Source organism: Cotesia glomerata, linkage group LG1 (genome assembly GCF_020080835.1).
Source record: "Cotesia glomerata isolate CgM1 linkage group LG1, MPM_Cglom_v2.3, whole genome shotgun sequence".
Lineage (NCBI taxonomy): Eukaryota > Metazoa > Arthropoda > Insecta > Hymenoptera > Braconidae > Cotesia > Cotesia glomerata.
In genome coordinates, this window is record NC_058158.1 from 13,215,574 (window position 1) to 13,240,615 (window position 25,042).

A 25,042-nucleotide genomic window follows, 5' to 3' on the forward strand; every position below is an offset into this window, starting at 1 on the left:
ACTGAAATGATCGAATCAAGATCTTTATGGCTGTTGTGAACTTTCCATATAATATAAGTTCTTCATCAAGTCTATCACGGCGTTTTACCCAAGGTAGATCTTTACCACTCGTATACCTTGTTCTCTCAGTCTTCATTGATTTACGATATCTTCATTTAATGTATCTACAATATTATATTTTAATTTCAATGATAACATTACAACTTCAGTACTGTACATAGTAAAGTAACGTTTAATGGGTCGATAAAATTGTTAAGTGTTTTCATTTCATTATCAGGCTTCATAATTGAAGACAACGATTTATTTGCGTATGATGAATAGATGAAAATAAACAAAAGTACATTTATGTTCATTAAAACTGAAAAAAATAGTATATTGATTTTTCAATCTTTTAAAAAATTTTAAGAGGTTACTCAAAATTTTTAATCATTTCAAAACTCATTTAAAATTAAACTTTCTTATTTTAACCCTTTTTCTCATTGTTTTTTAAATTTCTGCGAAATGAAAGTAAAAGCCAATTTTTCAGAAAATTAAATTCTTAACAACTTTATTGCTTTCATTTTTCACTAAAGTGAGACGAGCCATTCTCTCAAAATCTTCAAAAATATATGAAAGAAGTCTGAAAATTGCTTTTGAGACCTGATAAAACTCACATTGAACAAACTAGAGTGAGATTAGTGGAGGCTCTTTTAAAGAACGTTTAATATACTACAAATGACTATTTTCAAAATTATCATTGCTCAAAACCCAGCAAAGTTAAGATTAGAGATTGATATAAAAAAGTGATTTGAAATGCAAGCTAGTTAAATGGGAAAACTTTAGTATGGAAGTACTAATAATTACGATTAAGAACCCAAATTTTGAAAGGATTTTTCTTTATTACGATATCTTAAGATTATTTCGCAGTGTCAACAAAAAAAAAGTCATTCGAAATGAAGCCCCTTATAATTCGCGTAGGAACTATTTCATAGGAAGTATATTATTATAATTAACAGTCCTATGCTTACATAGAAATCATACCAATAAGAAAATAAGAGATAGTGCCTATTTTTTTCTCTCTGTGCGATTTTTCAATTTTCTGAATGTGATGAAAATAAGTATATGCAAAAATTTTTATATTTAGTGCAAAAATATTGAAAAAAAAAAAAAAAGTAACTGTACGTCTATAAATTGATTCAAAAAACTCAAATTGATAATTAAAGATTTTAAAATGATAACAAAGAAAAAAAACTCATTAACATAAAACTTGAATGATGTTTATCTATGTTAAGGTCATTTGAGGACGTCAAATGAACTCCATATTTGTTTTTCTTTGTTATATTAGAAACAATGCTTGACAATAGTTGTCGTTGAAGACAACTGTATATAAACCCAATTTTATTCTTACAAAGAACAAATGTTTCTATAAAAAAGAAAAAATACTTGTATTAAAAGTTTCAATAAAATGTCGACTTTTTATCTGGTAATTTTTGTCTGCTTTCAATTTCTGTTTGCCGGTATCAGTGCAGTAAGTCAATTATTTTAAATATTCATACTTTTATCTTTATGAAAAAGTCAAATTATAAATTACATTTAAAGATGTTTGATAAAAATTATTTAAAATTGGTGGTTTTTTATTTTTAAACTTGGTTTGTCAAAAATTATTTTTTCAGACGCCTCTCAGAAGCATTGAGTCTGCTCAAAAAGCATATTTCGAGTCTACCCATGCGTCAGATGTCATGGAAGGCAGATACGCTGCTGATTTAACTGCGGGGCAAAGAATTATAATTGCTTACATGACATGTATATTCCAACGCTTAAATGCTGTAAGTATTAAATGATTACAAATCTCAAAAATGCTTACATTATTCGAAATAGATTTAAAATTAGCAATGATTTTTTTTTATAACTTTGCTATAGATAAACAGTGACAACTCAATGAATGGGGAAATTGTTGAAAGTGCAATCCGTGGAATAAGCGAAATTGAGTTGTTGAAAATGAACAAAGGGCAGCCATCCGACCAAAAAGTAAGCATAAATGATGAGGCTATGTTTGATGGATTGTCTGAAGCAATAAGAAACTGCGTCACTAAAAGTAAGTGTGCTTTTCTTCTAAATAATCCAAAATCGTGATTATTATTGAAAATGATTAATAAATTCACACGATGTTTTCATTTTTTGAACATGATTGTATTTTTGAATTTTTTTATAAGGTGACATTGCAGAGGATAGTGTGATATTACTCGTTCAATGCTTATCTACAAGTACTAACGCACCATTTTTTTAATTATCAACTTATCAATAGTACCTCAATTCAATGCTATTGACTACAAGTTCTTTACATAATACACCGGATCGCTCTACTTTAAGACATAGTCTTTAACATTTAGTCGTTTTTAAGTGTTATTGATAAGACATTTTGGATGTTATGAAGACGTTTTAGAAGACTGATAAAATACTACATCCATTAATTCATTAATTGTCATTAATAACAATCTGTAATTGTGAACAGCAATAAAAAAATATTTTTCAATCTGTAGTAATATGAAATCGACTTCAATTTATAGGATTTATTAGCATTGAGAATACAAAAAAAAACCTCGAAAAACGGTTGACCTGCAAGCCTTTCCTGGAACATCCTGCTGTATTCAAACTCGAAACGCTTTAGAAATTTTCCACCACGAAATTTCTCTTTTCGAGCTCAAAAATACAACTTGTGTATATTTTTGAGCTCTTCTAGTAGTTGTTGGAGAATCTAGCAATGTCGATTCAGTTTGCGGCATTCAACATAGTTTCTCAAGCACAAAAAAATTATTTCTCACTTGCAAAGTGATTTGACAAAAAATTTCAAAGTTATGCCAAAAAGACGATTCCCATCGTTTGCAGCATTAGACGCAGTTTTTTAAGTTTAGGAAGATTACTTCTTAACTGCAAAATGATCTGACAATAAGATACGATTTTATTCTAAAAAATCATTCTTTTCTCTATTTTCCGTCAACGATATTTCCCGAACAAACTAACCGACTTTGATGGAGTTTTTTAGCAATTAACGTTGTTTTTTAAGGTTAAGGACCAGTTTAATAGACAGATTTTAATAAACCTACTCAAAAATTGTTTTGAGTCATTGACAACCTTGATAAAATCTCTCAAATGTATTATAAGATAAAAAAAATTCTGGAAAACGGTTGAACCTGCAGGCCTTCCCTAGAACTTCCTGCTATGTACGAGCTCAAAATGTTCAAAAAATTTTCTATTATGCTCAAAAAATTCACTGTGAACTCAAAAACATAACTTCAAGCTCAAAAATCTTATGGTTGTTGGATAGGACTTTTTTCGAAATTTTAAATTACAATATCGTCAGATCGAATCAATCGTTTTTATAAGACTTGCTGCATCTGACGCAGTTTTTCAAGCACAAAAAGATTATTTATTACCTATCAAACAATTCAACGTAAAATTTTGAAATTATGTTAAAAAAAACATTTTTAAGAAACGACTTCAAAATGTGGAGATCTATAATGAGGACTCGATTTTCGAAAACCGAAGTGAAACTGATAACTTCCCGATTTCGTAAAAATCATTGATTTTCATAGCGAAAAATTAAAAATTATAGATCAATTTACATTTGTAAGATCATTAGCTTCAACGTGAATGTTTCAGAAGTAAACTGTTTCTTCACAATAAAAAGTAACTTGCAAATATAGTCGCAAAAACCGCGATTTTCGCTATTATGAAAATTTTCAATTTCTGCTATTTCTAAACTAATCAAAAAATTATGTTAACTTACGAAATCGTTAATAGTAAAATAAATATAACAAGTTTCATTAAACTCCACTTATGATTGTGGGTGCTATTACATCCACTGCTCACGTGATATAACACATTGCCTAAAACTGGTTTAATACGACTATCAACCTTCATAAAATCGATAAAAATAATCTTTAAGTGAGAATTTTATAGGTCAAATTAAACGCTATGTCATCAGCTTCAACGTGATACTTTCAGAAATCTATTTTTTTATTCTTCCACTGTTTTTGATTCAAAGTTATTATTACCAATAACTTGCCCGTTTACATGAATTTTTCTCATTGGCAAATTCCAAAAAGGTGGGGGATTTTAAAACAATACTCGACTAGATCCTTGATCAGAATTGAATATAAACTCAGTTTCATTCCCCTTAGGAACGAAAATTTCTGCAAAAGAAAATAAAACAGCAACTACTCAACAAGTTTAAAAGTTTTATTAAAATGTCAGCTTTTCGCTTTGCAATTTTTGTCTGCTGTCAATTTATGCTTACGAGTATCAATGCAGTAAGTTAATTATTTTAAATATTCGTACTTTTACCCTCATGAAAAAATCAGATTATAAATTACGTTTAAGGATATTCGATCAAAATTTAGGTATGAGGTACCTTAACTATAGAATACGGCAGAAAAATTTTCGAATTAAGTAAAATTGACCAAAATTATGAGAAACGTCTCTGTCCAAAAGTTTTTTTTCTTAACTCAAGTCATTTATTATGTACGTGTGTAATTAACCCATTAAAAAATCACGAAAACTAAAACCAAAATCCATTTTTAGGTGGCAGTACACTGAAAAAAAAAATTAGGAAAACGGTTGACCCTGAAGGCCATCCCTGCAACTTCCCGCTAATTCCATACTTAGGCGCTTAAAATTGCAACAATGACGTTTTTAAGCTCTTCGAGCTCAAAAATACAATTTATAAGTTATTTTGAGCTCTCCGAGCTCAAAGAGATTGCTTGCCTACGCTTTTGAGCTCTTCGAGCTCAAAAGTTTGATAGAGATTTGATAAGACACTATTTTTTGAGTTTTCAAACCGCAATAACTTTTGAATGAATGAACCGATTTTCACGCGGTTGGCGGCATTCGACGCAGTTTTTTAAGCCTTATGAAAAATTTTAAAGTTTGAATTGATCAAACTAGAAATTTCGAAGTAATTCCGAAAAAACACTTTTTTCGGTTTTCTTTCCTGCACGATATCTCTCGAACAAATCAACAGATTTTGACCGGATTGGCGGCGATCGACGTGGTTTTTAAGATTAAGAGCTGATTAATTTTTGGAGTTGATCGATAAAGCCGTTCGAAAGTTATTCCAAAAAAACCATTATTGAAAAAATTTTTTTTTACAGTTTTTTTTAGATTTTTCGAAATCTATCGGTCCGAATCGATCCAAATAATTTTCAAAATCTAACTTTGGTCAAGCCCTTTCGAATGGTGCCAACCGCGATCGAATCGGTCGAGCCATTTAAAAGTTATAAGCGGTTCACATACTTTCACACACACACACACACACACACACACACACACACACACACACACACACACACACACACACACACACACACACACACACACACACACACACACACACACACACACACACACACACACGCACACACACACATCCATATACATACATACATACATACAGACATAGTGACACCCTCGCGGGGATAGTCAGGGAAGCTTCCTGTGATCCTTGAACGTCGAGATCTGATGAAAACTCGATTTTTGTAAAACGGGGTGAAACCAATAACTTCCCGATTTTTGAAAATCTGAGATTTTCTTAGCGGGAAGTTAAAAATAACTTAGTGTTACCTGGGAAAGGACTTTTTTACGAGCAAGTCACGCATTACGTGAATTTAAGTTGAGTTAAAAAGGAGAATTTAAGTAAAAGATTTCCTGAGGCACCCTTCAAGCCCGAGTATCTAGCGACAAGTTGACCCGGCGGGATACTTTTAAAAAAGTTTAATAAAAAACTTTGGTCACGGGGTCACTACAAGGTTCCTTCAAGGCTAGAACGAAAAGCTATTTTTAAAGAATCGACAGGTTCGCGCGTTTCCTGAAACACTGCGGCTTTTAAAGTTACACCCAGAGGTAAAATAAAGGACAAGGTCTCAAGGGTTGTAAAAAACATGAGGGTCACAGATAGGTAGTTGGAAAAATTTTAACGGGGTGACAGATTGTCCGAGTATGCTTCCCAACAGTAAATCGGTTTATGACCCCTATGCCCATTTTACAATCAGTGAAAGGACAGGAGCTAGTATGCCTAACATAGTTCGGTATCGTATATTGAGGGAAAAAAAATTTTTAGAGTTGGAGACGAATTCTTCGTTGAGCCGATCGTAAAACTTGGGTCCGTCGGTGCACAAAACCATCCGAATATTGATTCCTTCGACTGGGTGACCTCGCTGCTGCCGCAAATACCTACTTTTAGGGCCCTTTATTTTTTTTACACCCTCAAAGCATTTCTTCATCCGTTTATATGTTAGTTTGAAGGACGTTCTTCTGTTCGGGTTGTGGGACAACACTAGTTATAGTGGGGTTAAATTACTCTTAAGTCTTAGTTTTAGTTCTTCTTTGGATCTTTACGGGAAAAGATGTTTGCAATACTTCAGTAAGCGATGTGACAAGTCAGTAGATTCCGAAAAATGTACGTTGTAGTTTCGAAACTTTGAAAAAAATTTCTGACGTGTTTCAACCCGTTATTTTTGTTAGTTTCTAAAGTGAAAGAAAGTGTAAAATGTGGATATTCGTAACAAAATGGTAACCAATGTTGAAAAAAGAATTATGTAGGTCATCGTTTTGTTTATTTGAATACGAAAAAAAATGTGAGATATTTGAGTCTAATTCCAACTTTTAATGAAGATCAATTTTATTTTTCAATTTTTCATTACAACAATAGTATAATTAATAATTATACATTGATAGAAAAATAAACTTGGTGAAGAAGAAAATATACTAAGACAAGAAAATAATTTTGAATAATTGGATCCTTAAATCAATTAAAATTTGCTTAAACCAAAAAAAATTTTTAGTTTAAAAACTTTTTTGTTCGATTGAGGACAATTCAATTGATTTAAAATTATTTTTTTAACTGAAAAAATTTTTTCTTGAATAAAGTTTAGTTTTTCTATCAGTGTAAAATAAATCATGTGAATAATATCATCAGCTATTCGGACAGAAAAATAAATTTAATTCAAGAATAAAAATTTTTTAACCAAGAAAATTATTCTGAAGAAATCATTTATCTTGAATCAAGTAAAAGTTCTTAATTCAAAAACTTTACCCCTACCTCAATTCAAGACAAAGTACTTTAAAATATGATTTTCTTTAAGTTTTTTTTATTTTGAATCGAGTTGACTTTCAAATCACCGTATATCACGTAAAATTCGATCGATTAATCCAAATAGTAAATATTATAATACTGTGAAAAACGATTACACCTTAAGGCATATTTGTATTAAGTGATATCACTTATTTCTCGATGTACAGTTATTTTATCATTTGATCAGAGGTTAAACATTGCAATAAAAAAAAATTCACTGCATAAAATTTTGCTGATACTTTATTTTATTCAATAAATTATAAATATGCTCCAAATTGAGTCTCAAAGTTATGCAAAGTATATCAATGATCATTAAATTCTTGTGCTTATTGACATTAAATATAATTTTTTCATGTATAAATATTAATTACAAGTTAGAACTTGAGATAAATTCAATAAAAGAATTATAATATATCTTATTCAATTAATCAAATCATTTGAATCGACTGTTGTATTTATAGTTATACCAAATCTATTTCATAGAGAAATATTAAGAAAAACCTGACAAATAATTTGATTCATTTGGGATCGATAGTCTTTTTCTTCTGTACGACAATAAAAAAAGAATTAATCCTTAATCATTTCGAAGAATCAAGCAGAAAAATTTTGGAATCAAGTCAAATTTATTTAAACAAAAATAAATTTCTAAGGTTAAGAATTTTGTACTTGATACTTTAACACAGACACTCAAAATAATATTCTTCGTTAAAGTTTTTTTCCTCTTTTAATTAGGTTAATATTTTGTCAGCGTGAAAAGATAATCATTATTACATTGATAAATTAAAAATAAGATCAATTAATTAAAAAATGATCGACCAAAAAGTAAAAATTTTTGGAGTTTTTTGCCGACGGTGAAGCGATTCTCAGGTGCCGGTTCAGTTGGGTACATTCACAGAGTAAAGGAAGTGTATGCGGCTTCGCGTTGGACGAGGTCGGGAACTCGTTGCCATATCAATATACCTAAGTGAAATGATACGAGACGGCCATAAAGACCGACAGTAATGACGCATTAGAGGGTTGGCATGCCGATTTAGTCGGCTATCAAACAAAGGCTACTTTTTATTAGACTGCCGTCACACGTGAGACGAAACAGGCAAAGTGAGAAAGCGAGAAAATAATAAAAACCTCAACAAAAATATAAATTGAAAAAATAATAATAAAAAAAAAATTAAACAACTTAAAGCTGGTTTGTTGTGCACTTGACGCGCGTGGAACTAGATAGTTATTTTATATTTTATGCGTTTTATAGTCTTAAGATACATATAGAGCACGAAAGTCTCTCCTGACGGTTATAGTTGTATTAGAGTTTGTTGATAAGTTTGTATTATCCTGGACAAAGCTATCTCGTGTGCGTGGGTTCGCGTTGAGTGGTTTAAGAGGGGCAAGAGACATCTCGCCGACTCGATTCTTCGACACGCGACGGCTCTCTCGATTTTAGTCGCGACGACAACAGCTACGACTTCAACGACGACGACGACCACGACGTCGACAACCACAACGAGTACAGAGTCAAAAGTATAGAGTATAGAGTAAAGAGTAGAGAGTAGAGAGTAGAGGGTTAATACAAGAAGGAGTAACGTCATTGCGACAACCCAGGTGGGGCAAGATCGATGAGATCAATATGCAGTAAGTCTTCCAAGAGGGTCCAGGGTTAATGGAGAAATAGAAAGATAAAAAACGAAAAACAAAATAATGTCTTTGAAAATTCCCTTTTTTATTTTTTTTTTTTACAAAAGTTATATCTTCTTTTCTTTCTTTCATTTTCTGTTTATATATTTACTTTTAACTTGAATTTATTTTAACGTCTTTTTAGATACATTTGCTTTTACCTTTTTTTATTTTCGATTAAACTTTTTATCTGACAGTTGTGTATTAACTATTTGACGGATGTGATAAAGAAAAATATGTATGAGTATAAATTCCATTCTTTTTTTCATACACAGTAAAAAATTTTGCGTCATTGCGTCAAAAAATTTTGTGTTAAATATTTAACACTTTTTTGTGTTAATTCAACATTTTTCTGTGTTAATTTAACACAATAAATGTTAAATTTACACAAAAAAGTGTTAAATTTTTAACACAAAAATTTTTAACACAAAATTTTTTGACGCAATGACGCAAAATTTTTTACTGTGTACATGTTGGGGTGGCATAAATAAATATTTTATGTTTTTTTCTTAATATTTTAAATTTTAAGTCAATGTTTTGATTTTTAGATTGATAAAAATTTGTCTTGGCATTCAAAAAAGTACACTCCATAAATTGCTTCTGATCGATTAATATTCATCTGGCACCCTATACGAAATTGATTGCTTCATATAATCTTTCATTTTTTTTTTATTCTTATGAAATTTGTGTAAGTTATCACATTTTATTCAAAAAAACGCCTCAAACTCACTCGAAAAAAATTAACTTCATTAAAGAGGAAAAATATTAAACTAAGAAAATTATTTTAAAGAATTAGGCAATTAAAAGTTATAGAATGTAAAATTTTTTTTAAAATACGTTTACTGGATTCAAGTATTTTTTCTGCTAAACTTGACAAAATGAAATTCTTAAGATTAATTTTGGTTGGTTGGTAATTGTTACACTTCAACCAAATTAATTGGTGTGTATTAATTTGAAATTGGCAAAAATATCACTTCTAAAAATAAAATACTGATTCGAAATTTTCGATCTTTATTATTTCCAATCTATAGAAATTAATAAAATAACGAAAAAAAAATTAAATTTTTTATAATTTTGGGTACTTTATTAACCATGAGCGACCCTTAAAATTTTTTTATCGAGCTGATGTTTCACGAAAGCTCTAAAAATAATAAGCTAACATGTTTCTATAAAAAAACTAAAAAAAAATGAGTCGATATATTCGCACGACCCCAATATATAATGAAAGAAAATTGAATATTATGATCATGATCGCAGCACATATCTTTAGAGTTTAATTAACTGTATTTCTATCAATTACAAGAAGTACTTTCAAAATTAGTTGTGGCTCATAACCGATATATCATCGGATCCAATTTACTGCAGTGTACTATCTGTCTTGTTCTTTATCATTCTCGTACTGCGGAATGGATAAATTTTATTACTGTGTGTTCTACCTTGTTATATATCGTTCGTCTACATACACATATCATGTTATTCTCGTAAGTGTTTTGTTTAATTACTGTGTATGTACGTGCATCGATAAGTATATATGCCGATTTTTTTCTGATCTCAGACTAATAATAATTATACTGATAGTGATAAATCGTTAATATATTATTTATCAATAAAGTTACTATTTAATAAGTAAAAATGTCTAAAAACATGACTATAAATTGATTAAATATATTATATAAATCATAACTTGATAAAAGAGGTATAAAATGTCAGGAAGGTCTTAAAGTTTATCGTGAAAAGGTCAAAAAAGTCAGAAGTTTCATTACTTGTCATACTTATATACAGTGTCGATTACAAGCTTTAGCTAAAGTAAAGGGTGATATCCTATTATCTCGTTGTTAGCAACTAAATTAATTCGAGCAACACTTGTGTTAACTATGTAAAATTGAATATTTTATCATTAACTGTGAATTATTGAACATTTGCAAACTGATTAGAGACGATTAATAATAGTTTATCGAGTAATAACAACACTTTTAAATCATAAATAATTTATGGTTTGCTTAGAAACATAACGAAAGGTATTATGTGTTGAATAAAAAATTTATGTCTTGTAGCAATTACTTATTATTAGCATAAACACTTCTGCTAAAGGTCAAATAATTAACTTTTAAATAAAAATGTTGTCAGCAATGATAATTAGTACAAAGGATAATCTGCATAACATTTTGTTTAAACATTTGTAATAGTAATGAAGTTCCGTCGCATGGGAATGCAAGGACGTTATCACCTTTTTTACTAGCTTGACGCGATAAACTCAGCTCAGTAAAAACGCTAAAATTTGCTCATATTCGCTGGTTTGTCAGTTAATAGATTATTTGTCAGCTTAACAAACATTACTTGAGTTAGATTCTAAATATAATTAAAGTTTTAATTACTAATTATTTTAGGTTATTCAAACAAGTTATGATATTTAATCAATCAATAATTTTTTTTACTGTTCAATTTATTTTTAATGTAATTTTTTTTCTATTGAACCCAATTGTTATATCATATACATTTTGCTTTATGATCTAATTTCATGAATTTCGTTATTGCAGGCTGATAAATTTCATTTTTTTTTTCACCCCTTTCTTAATTTCAATATAATCCGAATTTTATTTTTTAACAGTATAGGTTAATAATATTTATTTAAATTTATAACTAATGAATGATAATTAAATTTAGTAAAATATGCCATCTGGAAGCCAGAATAAAAGGTATATTTTCTATCCTCGCGTAAGAATTAATAAAATAACTTTGAATTCCAATAAAATTAATTTTTTCAAAAAATTATAGATGAAAAAAAAAATGAATAAAAATATTTAACATAAAAAAGTGTTTTTAAGCTAATTTTATCATTAATATTAATGCTTATTTTTACAGACATAAACTAGATCTTAACATTTTGAAGGTGACAAAAAGTAGTATTTTTGGTATTTAAAAAATTTGAAAAACCGATTATTTCCTAAACTTTAGTAAAAATTTTTTAAGTCAAAATATGTTTTTTTTTCTTTACTCAAACATTTGTTTTTTCTGTCTTGATATGAAGGTAATAAACGCTGCGATAAAATAAAAATTTAACTGTGGAAGGTGATCTTATCAGGATCATGGCAAAAATAGGCTTTAATCTATTATTCAGAAGTTATTTGATTATTTTTTATGTCATGAAACGATTTTTTTGATCTTCAAAAATAAAAAACAAAAAAAAAATTCTGATTACGATTTTGAAAAATATTTTGCAACAGAAACTAAAATTTATCAATTGTTTTTTAAATTCTGTGAAAACTTCTTGTTCTAATAGATTTCTAATCTTGTAATTTGTTTCTTATTTCCTCTGTTAATAAATTGCAGCAATTATTTATATTTACTTCATAAATTTGAACAAATTATCTGAAATAAATTTTCTAACTATTATTCTTAAATCCGTTACTACAAATGAAAACTAACTACCAAAAATAGTTGAGAATTTGTTTTAATTCATACAAAATAGTTGAGAAAAATCCTCTCCCAAGCTTTTTACTTTTTTGTTAGTATAAAAAATTTTAACCTAAAAACCTCTCAGGAATAAGTCTCGAAAAAATTTAAAATCGAATGGCGGTGCGTGTCAAAGGCTTTAAGAAACGAAGGAAGAAATAAAAAAAAAAAAAGGCAAAAATGCAAGAAAAGACAAAAACAAAAACAGACTGCAGAAGAGCCAGGACACGCAGGCGCAAATGCGACAGAGCTACAGAGAAACTTTGGTAAACATGAACACGAGAGAGAGCCAAAATTGGTGGCAAGATGGCCGTCGTTTGTCCCCTCCAATTTTGTTCGGCGCCGACTCTCTTGACTTCCATGCATCTCTTATTCGTCGCTTTTATCAAGAAAGTAAGCCGACTCGATGCCGGCCGGCTCTCTTCCTCTTGCGTGCTTTTAAACTCGCAAACTACTCAATACTGCTTTAGCTTGTTCACTTACCCAAAGATATTTTTAACTTGCTTCATGTGGTCAACACCCAAAAGACGTCGCTTTGATTTTAGCTTTTTTTCTTCCTTTTTTTATTATATATACCCGCCAACTAAGATTCCGGATGTCATCATCATCATAATCATAATCATCAGAATGATATAAGAGCTTAGAATAAATCTTTCAACTCAAAACTCAATTAGGAGATGGGTTCAACTTACAATAATTAAATGAATATGAAAGCGGCTTAATTAATCAACAAATGAAACTACTAATTTTTAATTTAATTACTCTTATGATAATTCATCTTCATTAGTTTGATTGACCCTTGACTTTTTCATCAAAATTTTTCAAAACAAATAAAAAAAGAGTAATATTTACAGTTCATTTCACATCACTGAAAATTTTTTGAAAAAATTCCGCAATAAAATAAAAAAATAAAAAGAAGTTGTTCATCAGCAGTAAAAAATAATCAATACACACACTCAGCAACTGCGTATAGCGTGCTCTGTCTCCGTAATGTCTATATATATGTAAGAGTAACTTAAACAACATTTTACAAGCTTTGTTTTACAGTATAAATTTTTCTGAATTTAAATTTCTTGTCACAATATTAATAATTATAATTTTAATTGAATATACAGCGAAATAACTCAATCAATAATTAAAAATTACAGAGCTTGGAAGATAACATCCGCAGCGAGGCGCGGCAACGGTTCGAGATCACCAGCTGGTCCATATTCGGTGGAGGGGAACAGAAAGATGGCTGTTGTGTTGAGACAGACCTCACATCGCAATCCGATGTTTTTGTGTGATTTAGAACATTTTATACTTTATTATTAATTTCTAAGTGATAACACGTGAGTGATTAAAGTGATAATAATGACATTTAGATTAGCGAAAATGAGAGTCGGAAAAAAGAGAAAAAAATCGTCGGATTGGATCCGGCCACGCCCAATCACAAGTTATGCGGCCATCTTGCTGTTTCATTACACCACGTGAGTCAGTGTGGTAAACCTTACGTAGAATCAGCTACCCGGCTTTCAGTAATCATTCAGGTATTTTCTACATTCTTCACTTTTTTGTTAATTTTGGACAATTTTAACATATTCAGTAAACTCAACTTTTTGATTATCCAAACATCTTTGAAAGCAATGTTTACATTCATCAAGAAAATTTCAGTTGTATTCATTTATTACTAAATTATAGATTGTAGTCCGTAAACATTGGATTAAGATTAGTATCAGCTGGTATAAGACGGTCTACTGCAACTGTTTTACCATCAGTTTTTTATACAACTGTTTGTTGTTAATTATAAAGTAGTATTATTAAATACTTTATCGACATTTTAAATAGGAAATTGTCTAACTTCACCAGAACGTTTCCATTAATGTATATTTTTTCTGAAAAATTCTTTTTTGTCTGAAGAATTGGCCGAATTAATTGAAAGAATTTCTATAAAACTTAATTAAAGGTATTTAATTGTTTGCTTTTAATCGTGGAAATAGATATCGATATTTTGAAAAAAAATTTTATTCTCAGTATCGATAGAATAAAATTTAAAAATTTACTGTTTTTTTTTTTGTTTTTTTTGTATAAATGCTAGATTTTCTAAATATGAGTTAGATGATTTGCTGATTAGAATGATGTTATATTTTATAATTTAAAAGCTGGAATGTAGTTATGTATATATTATATTAGTATATAAAATGTATTTAAAAATAAAACTATAGTTTAACCTTGATTATTCAGAAAACAAAATTCACTAGAGAGAAAATAAAAATAAGAGAGTAACTACACGGAAATATATTTAATGAATCATTCTAAAAATAACAAAAAATGTTGATATTTATTCAAAGAAATGTATGTTTTTATAATTTTTTTCAAAATGTAATGACACCTAATTTATTCTCAAAGAATTTTATTAACGTCAATTTTTTTCAATTATATTAATCAATTAATTAAAATTTGTTTACATTTTCATGTTTATTTTTCGTAACTTATGAAGAGAAATCTTTCTTTTGTTTGCTGACTGGAAAACGAATAAAAAATTCATCCTAAATTGAATCAATAAAATCATTTATTATTCACTAAAATAATAGACAATATATTTTTTTTAATCGGTATTTATGATTTAGAAAATGAAGAAGTTTTATTGTGTTCGTTTTCATAATTCGAAATTTCGACTCTATGCCAGACCGTCGCATCCGATTACAGCATCCCATTTTAAAAACTGCAAATATTTATCAACTATACTTCAATTTATGAACCTTATAAGGAGGCAGCCGTATCTTCAGGAGCCTGAATTCCATCGCCCCTACATAACTTCTGTTCCATTGTATAAAATTGTTGCTATGATCTCAAAAGTTTCGAAAACAAAGAGAATTAAAAAAAAAAATTAGGTCCCCAAACTTGCTTCGAAGAGAAATCAATTCTAAGAAAAAAATTTGGTTATGCTTCCATTATAGTAAAGTTAAGAAGTTAGAGTGATCTATTAGCGATTAGATTTTATAAAAGAGATTTAATTTATTTAGGTTAACATCATTGCCAAGCCAAATGCTGCGGGTCTCCTATTTACCGTTGATGTATGGAAGTTATGAACTTCTTGAAATTATCCACAAATTTAATCGCTAATATGTGTTTGCGATAATAAGTTTTTTTATTTGATCTTTTACTAAAATACAATAACTAAATGATTTTTTAAGATACTTTTATTCACAAATAAAGTTCATTAGATAAAAAAGACTCTTTGTTATACAAATTTTATTTATTTTGTAGTTATAAGTGTTAAAATAATAAATTTTTATTGATGTATCGAAAGAAGTATTATGTATAAAAAATAACAATAGGTTACGATGACTAAGCCTCACACGTTAAAACATAAGCAATAAATTTTTTCTTCAGAATGCTTTGTGTACCGTAAAAGTACGGAACAAGTAAATTGATGATTCAAAAAATATATTATACTTCTGAAAACCTACATACAGTTGCATACAGTACATATACTTATACAATCTTTAAATATAATAACATATACACTGAAAAACAAATAACTTGACTCAAGAAAAAAATTATTGAACCAAAAAAATCATATCAAAGAGCTTCATCGTCTTAATTTAAGTAAAAGAGTCTTGAACTGCGAAATTTTTTTTGGATTATAAATAAATTCTACTTGATTCAAGAATTTTTCGTTTTGATTCAAGATAGTGACACTCTTTAAAATGATTTTCTAAATTCAAGAATTTGTCTCTTCCGTCAAGTTAATTTTATTTCAGTATATACGCAAGAAGGCTTACAGGGTTAATCAACCTTCATAGAATTTTTCATTGAAATGAAAATTAGTAATTGATTATAAATATATCTTTAAGATATTTAGATTAACTACGAAACGATCTTAAAAAGTTGTAATTTTAATTGAGTTTTGAGCTTTTCACTTTTTGGTAGTTTTTTTTTTAACATTTGAATGACACAATATCGTTCAAAATAATGTGCTAATTTCATTTAACAATTAATTTCACTTGAAAATTCACTTCGATTAAGAAATTCTTGAATTAAATTAGCTTTTCTGATCGGTGGTTTTAAATTTACTATTGATTAAATCAAAATTTGGGCAACATCATCACTGTCCAAGTTGAGAAAATTCTAATGAAGATTATTGCTGTATTAATAAAATATTTACTGTGTCAGAATAAACAATCTTGTCCATATTTCATGGTGTACTTAAGGGTTGAAATTAAAACCCTCTTTTTAATCGGAATACATAAAGCAAGGATGTAGATAATTGACAGTAAGTTAAAAAAAAAAAATTCAGATAATTTATGCGGTTATAAAAGGTAACTTATGGTATGGTAGTGTTTCGCGTTCAAAGTAGTGTTAAACGCTTATCCCACGTACATACCCCTGAAGAGATTGTGCTGGCGCGCGATATTGTCTAAAAAACCGGCTGGAATTGCTTCATCCAAACAAGAACTATCTCTTGAAGAGGATCTGGATATTAATCAGTGGAAGAGCAAGAGAACGTCAGTTAGCAGGCCGTGAATCTCCTGGTGAAAGCTGTGTCGTTCTTCGAGTCTGCAATCAAATTTAAAGCTCTGACATTGAGTGGATAACACAAAAATAAATGGAATAAAACATTTAATGAAGTACTAACTGCTAATAAAATCTAGTAATTTATATCTGTGGCTTTGACCACGATAATTATTAATAAGCTATGCCAGCTTACTAATGTAATATTTTCTGTTGAAAACAATATTAATACTATAAAATATATTAAACTACACTACTACAGACTAATTCTAAAGTGAATATTTTCCGTTCAAGTGAATTTTATATTCATGTTACAAGCAAAATCAAATTTAGTAATGTTAAGGATCTTTGTTCAAAAGCAGACTTGTCTCCATCTAAAAAATGCTTTAATCTCATAATTGTCATGAATCGCCGATAACATTCCAACTTTGATCAGATAGGTGCTTTACATCAACGTAGTCATATCTTGTTAGCAGATACTCTTGCTATTTATCCTGCGGCACTTTGAAATTTTTAGCAATATATATGTTTATAAACAGCGATTCATGCATGATATGGTAAATATGAAAAAAACAAACGTGGTTGTGTGTGGACGAGTAATGGATGTTAGTGTTTTATCTTTTCAATCTAGAACACTCAAGAGATTGGTGCATTGCACTTGTTGGTTTCATTATTTGCTCCCTCTTTTTTTTCATTTAATAACAAGGTTAGAACCTCATTACTGCACACGCCTAAAGACTACATAAAGCTAGTGCGTGAGACTTTTATAACATGAAATAATTGATCTTGACAGTTTCTGCTTGTTTCTCCATGGACAACAGAATATTATCAAAATCGCTAATATATAATTATTATCATCTAAAAGTGTTGATTATTAACTATAAGCATTTTCAAGTAATTATGTAATTAGTTACAAAGTACTATATAATATATGAATTAACAACTAATAAGAAACTATTTTACAAGTTAATTATAGCTTTAATCGCCAGACATCTTATTTTTTATCGATAGTTTACATACAACCAAAAAAAAAAAATTCGATTCGCTTATAATTTTAATTACCATTATTTAGAAAAATTAAAATAATTCGTAGTTACTGCAATACGTCTCTGACACAGCTTGCCTCTAAACGTCATTGATGTAAGTAGCTTAGAAAGTTTTTAAAAGTAAAATATTTGACTATTTGTTTAAGCTCAATTTTAATTACTAAAAGTCCTTAAAATTAAATTACTTTCACTATTGTATAATTATAGTTGAAATCCATCTAAATTAAATCTATGTAATTATAATTTAATTTTTAATGTTGTTATAATTTTTCTTTTAAGTTTTATTATTATTATTGTTCATTAGTACTCAAATTATTCTATGAAACTAAATTTTGTTTACATGTAAAAATATTATTTTATCAAACTATCATACCTTCATAAAATATATTGTTAAAACTTGCCACCTGGCAATTCGCCTTGGCATAATAAATAAATAAAAGCAAATCAAATTCCAAAAATCGTTCTAGAATAAAAATTTTAAACTATAAGAAAATCACTATGGAAGATTTCATTGTCATGAATCAAGTAGAAAAGTCCTTGAACTAAGAAACATCTCTCAATTCAAGCAAAGTTTATTTAGTTTAATGACTTTTCTATTTGATTAAAACTATGAAATCCTTAAAAATGATTTTTATGATTAGTGATTCTTTTGATCACGTTTTTGTTATTGTTATTATTACTTTTTTTTTTTTTTTCAGTGTTGGAATTATTAATTTTCAACTTGATGTATCAAGAATTAATGATAATCATAACTTCTTATTATTTACTAATCACTGCAATAAAATCATCAAAGGTTAATAAAAATATCAATTAATTCTTCGAATAAATTTTGAATTATAGAAAACATTTAAAATTATTTTTATTGTAATAATTCATTGAATTACAGACTTATTAGATAGTTAAAATTACTGTGAAAAATATAAGTGGAAAATCTATTTTTCTATACCTACTTGACTTATCTATTTTATGAATAACAAATAGGCAGCCCCTCGAAATACCTAGCAAATATTTTTCCAAGATGGTTACGCTTTTAAGGTGAACAAAATGAGGAGCAATTCCTGCTGGGCACATTATTCCTGTGTTGAGGATTGACGTGAAAGCCAGAAAGTCAGTCACGGTAATAATGAAGTGTTAATGGCATGCATTTGCATACACTGCTTCCAACAATCATCCGAAAAACCTGTAAACGAGTGGTACCAACAGCACTACCACTGTTTGGATATGTAAATATACCTGAATGGTCATGGATATCACCGAGGTGAATGAAAGCTGTCATTAACAAAACCAAACTTTCAACATGCCAGCATGTCATTACTTGAACGTGACGCAGGCAAATGACTATTTACAAACAACTGGAAAAATAATAATTACGGTATTTTCTACCTGATATTTTTGAGAAGGGTTGTCAATTATCGTTGCTATTTCATTCAGAAGTGTGAAAAATAATAACTTTGTTCATCATCCTATTTATTGTCACATGATCTTCTAAATATTTTTAAACTTAGATGCAATTAATGTATATTAGGATGAAAAGAAAAAAATAATGCCGAGACTTATTTCATCAGTCTTCAGCAAATGATAATTTTTCTTATGACAATTTTTTTGAGAAAATAAATTTACTCGCATGTAAAAATTTTTTTGTAGTAAGCAGTTAAATTTTTTTGAATCAATAAAAATAATTTTTTTTTACTTAAGTAAAATTTAGGAAGGAAAATTTTTATATAGTTTAATTTAACCTTTTTTATATGTAAATGTTTGGTCAATTAATAAAAGTTCATTATCTTCAGCTCAACAGAAAAAAAAATAGGTGCTACAATAGAATAGAGTCCTGTAGGAGCAACAGGATTTTCTTGGTGCAGCAACAAAACTGATCCTATGGAAGCAACATAATAAAATCCTCGATATATCCATAATTTATCCAAATTGAAAAAACAAATTTGTAAAAAACTTAATTTTTGAAGAGACAAAAAAATTAAAATTTGAAAAGCAAAATTCAAATTTTCAGAAAAATTCAAAATTTGAAAAAATTTCAAATTTTGGAGACATATTTAATCCTGAAAACACTAAAGTAAAAAAAAATTTTTATCTAATATCATACTTTTTGATTATCCTTACGTAGATTGCTAAGAACATTTTTATACGCTCTAATCAAATTATTATAATTCGAAATGACTTACAATGCCAATTTTTTCATTCCTTACTGAATACAGTGTGAAATTGCCGAAAATGAACGTTATTTAAAATTTTTATCTTGTAGCCCTACAAGAAAAACCCTGTCGCTGCAACAGGATTTTATTATGTTGCTCTCACAGGATCAGTCCTTTTGCTGCACCATGGAAATCCTGTAGCTCCCACAGAACTGCATTCTGTTGCAACACCTATTGTTTTTTTCATATAACTGAAGATAATGAACTTTCATTAATTGACTAAGAATTTACACAAAAAAAATTTAATTGAACCATATAAAAAGATTCCTTCCTAAATTTTTCTTAAGTAAAAAAAATTATATTTAGCTTTAAAACAACTTTTAGCTTTAAATTCTAATCAACTGCCATGTCTAAGTTATCTCAAAAATTTCGAAGTCCTGACCATTATTATTGACTAATATATAGTAAGTGACGACGTTCTTGAACAGTTTTTAAAAAATTACAATAGAAATGAAACGAGCGAATTATTTAATTTTTCAAAAAAATTGCTTATTTGAAAAAAGCATCAGTGAGTAAGTACTTTCATTGTATCTTTTGCAATTAATTTGAATACGACTAATACGGAAGACGCGAAAGAATAAAAATGAAATTTTTTTATTTGATCAGTAATCCGGTTGCTGAGGATACCAAAAGGCTTCACCTTCACAACCACTTGACATAAATATAAGCTGTGGTTCATAAGTAACGGGAGATAAGATAGTCATAATTTAAGGAAACGTTATTAATGATTCAACTCAGGGAAGACATGGATATATGGATGTATACGTACCACGCATGTCTGGCTGTTTTTATTTTTACATGTACCTTATATTTCACCCCTTCTTTTTTCAGTATCTGGAATTAAAATTACGATACAATAAGTGATGCTCCTGAACGTTTGTATCTCGTATCCGAACAAAAACAGTTTCACTGTAAAAAAATCGCGTCAAGTCCACGTTCATAAGACTATTAAGAAAAAAAAATTTGTTTTTTTCTTTACAAAAATATATAAAATAAAAAAATTAAAAAATCCAAGTAACCGATATGATTGTTTATGATTTTCGGAAATGAAAAAAATTTTGTTACAAATTTAAAAATTAAAAAAAAAGTTTGGAACGTATTTAGTGTGCGCGGTTGCAAAATTTAAAAAAATTGAAATGCACAATGACGCACACCAAGTACGTTCCAAAATTTTTCTTAATTTTTAAATTTATAACAAAATTTTTTAATTTCCCAAAGTCATAAACAATCATATCGGTTACTTGATTTTTAATTTTTATTTTATATATTTTGTAAAGAAAAACAAATTTTTTTTTCTTAATAGTCTTATGAACGTGGACTTGGCGCAATTTTTTACAGTGAAACTGTTTTTTTATTTTATTTATTTATTTATTTATTTCCTATTTTTAAACCCAACAGCCCAATGGGCCATTAACAGGGTTACACAATTACATAATTATATGAAGGTTACAGAGTAAATAACAAAGAAAGTAATCTAAAAAAAAAGAATGAATACAAATGAAAGAGAGAAGTAACTGACATTATTAATTAAGTAGTTTTATGTAATGCTGCGTAACGATTGTACAATATTACTGATGCAGTTGGCAGTGATCGGATAACTGAAATCAAGGAGATCAAAGTCAGCTAAATTATTGTTAGCCGCAATATAATTACAAATATTTATTAGTCTATACAATGGTGATGACTGTTCAAAAGCTGACCTGGCAAGTGGACAGCGAAAAGGGTCTGTTGATCGCAGATTCCGTAGAGGTGAATCAAAAGGAAGAAGTCCCAGAAAGCTCGGGCAATATATCTTACCCTTGATAACACCAACTACAAAAAGCACTGCTGCACATGTCCTCCTCTCTTCAAGGGTGAGCATGTTAGCACTGGAGCAAAGTGCGAGATAATCAGCACCACGCTCAGGATAGACACCATTTCTTTTGTACTCTAAGTATTTTAAGAATCTCCTCTGAATTTTTTCAATTTCCTGCATATGTTTTTTAAAAATCGGTGACCAAATTACTGATGCATACTCTAATCTTGAACGAACTAAAGCACAGTATAAGGTTTTAATAGTATTGAGGTTTTTGAAATTTTTAGTCGTCCTAATCACAAATCCCAGTATTTTAACTGCTGAGGAAGTGATGGCAGCATAGTGAGCAGTAAATGTTAAACGATTATCGAAAACAACTCCAAGATCCCTACAGGTTGTAACATATTTAAGAGGGATAGAATTAATAGAGTAGGGAAATTCAATTTGAGGCTGTGTTCTGCTAAAAGACATTACTATGCATTTGTTTACATTGAGCTGAAGCTTGTTTTCTTTACACCAGGTTGCTAATGCTTCAAGATTTCTCTGAAGCACAAGACAATCAGACCATGTTCTAACACACAGGCAGTATTTAGCATCATCCGCAAAGAGCTCGAAGGGACAAGTTATTACTTTTTCAAGTGGATTGATAAATATGAGAAATAACAGAGGACCAAGATTCGAACCCTGGGGAACACCCGAGGAGGATCTAAAAGTGCTAGAGCGGAAGCCATTGAATAATACACTGTTAGATCTATTTGTGAGATAAGATATCAACAGTGTGAGCAAATATGATGGTATGCCCAAGTCACAAAGCCTGTGTATCAGAATAATAATATCAACTTTGTCGAAAGCTTTGGCAAAGTCGGTTTGAATAACGTCTACCTGATCACCGTTTTTCATATTACTATTTAGGTACTCAGTGTATGAAATTAAATTGGTCACTGTCGAGCGACGGCAGAAGAAACCGTGCTGCGCATTACTGATAGTGACGCTGACATACGGCAATAGTTGGTCATAAATATACATTTCAAAAACCTTTGCGAATACAGAAATAACCGATATAGGTCTATAATTTGTGATTAATGTAGGATCATCAGCCTTGTGAATTGGACAAACCTTAGAATGTTTCCATAGTGAAGGAAAAACTCGATACTCAATGCAAGACTGAATTAGACGTGTCAGGGGAGACACGAAACAAGTAGCGGTGTCCTTGACTATGGTACAAGGTATGCCATCAGCTCCAGCAGACATTTTGTTTGGTAGTTGATTAATATATTTTAAAATGGTCGCCTCATCTGGTAGTAGGATGCCCCCCAGGTAGTCACTTTTGGGGCATATTTCATCAAGGTTAACTGATAAATCAAAAGGATTGAAAACACTGCTGAAATACGTTGCAAATTCATCAGCAATAACTTGAGGATCAGAAACACTCTCATTATTTATACAGAAACTAGTAGGAAACTGATTCTGCCTCTTACTATTACTGATGAATTTCCAGAACTTTTTTGGTTCTCTGTATAGACTTGCCTCAGCTTCAGTCTGGTAGTTCCTATATGCAGATTTAATTCTAGACTTTAGTGAGTTTCTGAGGGCCTTATACTGAGCTTTATAATAACTTGTGGGATTCTTTCTTAATTTGAGTCTATATAATTCTTTAAGTTTGCAATCACTAATTATATCCCATGTAAACCACATGGGATACTTAATATTATTGTGACTAGAGCATGCAGCAGTCCTTGGGAGCGACCGATCAAATGCGGATTCAATTAGTTGATAAAAAACTTTACACGCATCATCCGGATGCATATTATTCATTAGGTCCCAATTCAGGTTATTAAGACTGTCAGTGAGTATATCTTTGTTATACCTATGAAAATTGAATTTGCCCACTGGCATTTTGCTACTATTTTTACCACGATCAATAATAAACTGGAGTGAGATCGAAAGCGCCGGATGGTACGGGTCAAGTTTAAGTAGAGGCTCAGTGTTGATCATATTGACATATTTAAGAGTACTAAACACTAGATCAAGCAGTCTATTAATTGAGTTTACAATACAATTAAATTGTTTAAGGTTAAGAAAGCTTGCAAAGTAGTTTATCACTTCAGCTCTTGGACAGACACAACCATCATTAACATAAGCTAAATAATTTGGTGAGTTAAAGTCGCCGATCACCACCAGCTCACCTGCATCAACAGAAGGGTGCGCTGAAAGTACATCCAGGAAATCAGAGTAAACCTGAATATTTAAATCTGGAGGTATATAGAGCCCAATAATATTCAAAGAAAGATTTAATCCAAGAGTTACACAAACTATATCAATTTGTGGAAATTGCTCTTTTATATCATCAAGGTTATAAGACTGAGCAGGTAATGAGGCATTACATGCTATTAAAACACCTCCACCTGATTTCCTGAATGTCTCACGCCGGTCGCATCTAAAAACATTAAATAAATTCGAATCAAACAATTCAGAAGAAAATATAGTACTATTAAGCCATGTTTCAGTAAAAATATAAATATCATAATCAATAATGGAGGTATTATACAATACATTACGCAACTTTGTCTTAAGGCCCCTCACATTTTGGTAATATATATGGTTTTGTTTACAGGTAGAATTCAGTATAGAACAACGATCAAAGTTTAATCCGTTTGAGGAGGCGGACGTTTGTTGACAATCGATGTTTTCCCATGTCTCATCACCAGACGAAGATTGGACTCTCCCTCTTTGGTACGGCGTAGAAGCTCCTTCAAGGCACTCCTGTGCTGATTCCTCTGACGCTGAGTACGATCGCTCGAGATTATTATCTGCTCCAGCTTCAATTCTGCCGGATGCTGCTTGGATTTTTTTATCTTTATAAATTTCTGCATCATTAAATCAGTAGACTTATGGTTAGCAAATACTACTCTCAATGGTCTTGGCTTGGCCAGAGATGGTGAATATTTACCAATACGTGACACTGATGATAATGATGGAGAATCTGCATCGATACCAAGCGCCGCACAAAGTTTTGAAACAAAAGCCGAGTCAGCATCCGCTCGGAATTCATGATCTTCGGCAACGGGTTCAGGAACGTTAAACAGCAGTACATTGTTGCGTTTGGATAATCTTTCTTCCACTTCTTCCAGTATTGAGTCCTCATGTCCCAGTGTACGCGTTTGAATCTCAGCAATTTTGCCAGTGCTGACTGTAACCTTATTCTCAAGAGTTTCAATTTTACTGGTATTAGTACGTTGCTGAGTCTCAATTTTAGTTAATCTTTCAT

At 29.9% G+C, this 25,042-nt stretch overlaps 2 protein-coding genes across 2 annotated transcripts; both read left to right on the forward strand.

Annotated features, from left to right (window-relative positions):
- Nucleotides 1-1,398: 1,398 nt before the first annotated feature.
- Nucleotides 1,399-2,266, forward strand: LOC123275026. The gene is made up of 4 exons (XM_044742899.1): nucleotides 1,399-1,507; nucleotides 1,653-1,805; nucleotides 1,900-2,074; nucleotides 2,193-2,266. The coding sequence occupies exons 1-4, from the start codon at nucleotides 1,445-1,447 to the stop codon at nucleotides 2,264-2,266; spliced, it is 465 nt and encodes a 154-aa protein (XP_044598834.1). The 5' UTR covers nucleotides 1,399-1,444.
- Nucleotides 2,267-5,586: 3,320 nt separating this feature from the next.
- On the forward strand, nucleotides 5,587-15,322 carry LOC123275427. Its single transcript, XM_044743545.1, has 4 exons — nucleotides 5,587-6,546; nucleotides 13,378-13,509; nucleotides 13,594-13,758; nucleotides 15,235-15,322. Exons 1-4 carry the CDS (start codon nucleotides 6,544-6,546, stop codon nucleotides 15,298-15,300), a joined length of 366 nt encoding a protein of 121 aa, XP_044599480.1. The 5' UTR covers nucleotides 5,587-6,543; the 3' UTR covers nucleotides 15,301-15,322.
- The last annotated feature ends 9,720 nt before the right edge of the window (nucleotides 15,323-25,042 follow it).

Coding starts and splice junctions, on each gene's coding strand:
- LOC123275026 (XM_044742899.1), top strand. CDS start 1,445: ATGTCGACTTTTTATCTGGTAATTTTTGTCTGCTTTCAATTTCTGTTT. Junction 1,508..1,652: donor TGTTTGCCGGTATCAGTGCA/GTAAGTCAATTA, acceptor TTATTTTTTCAG/ACGCCTCTCAGAAGCATTGA. Junction 2,075..2,192: donor AAGAAACTGCGTCACTAAAA/GTAAGTGTGCTT, acceptor TTTTTTTATAAG/GTGACATTGCAGAGGATAGT.
- LOC123275427 (XM_044743545.1), top strand. Junction 13,510..13,593: donor CATCGCAATCCGATGTTTTT/GTGTGATTTAGA, acceptor AATGACATTTAG/ATTAGCGAAAATGAGAGTCG. Junction 13,759..15,234: donor GGCTTTCAGTAATCATTCAG/GTATTTTCTACA, acceptor TAATTTATTTAG/GTTAACATCATTGCCAAGCC.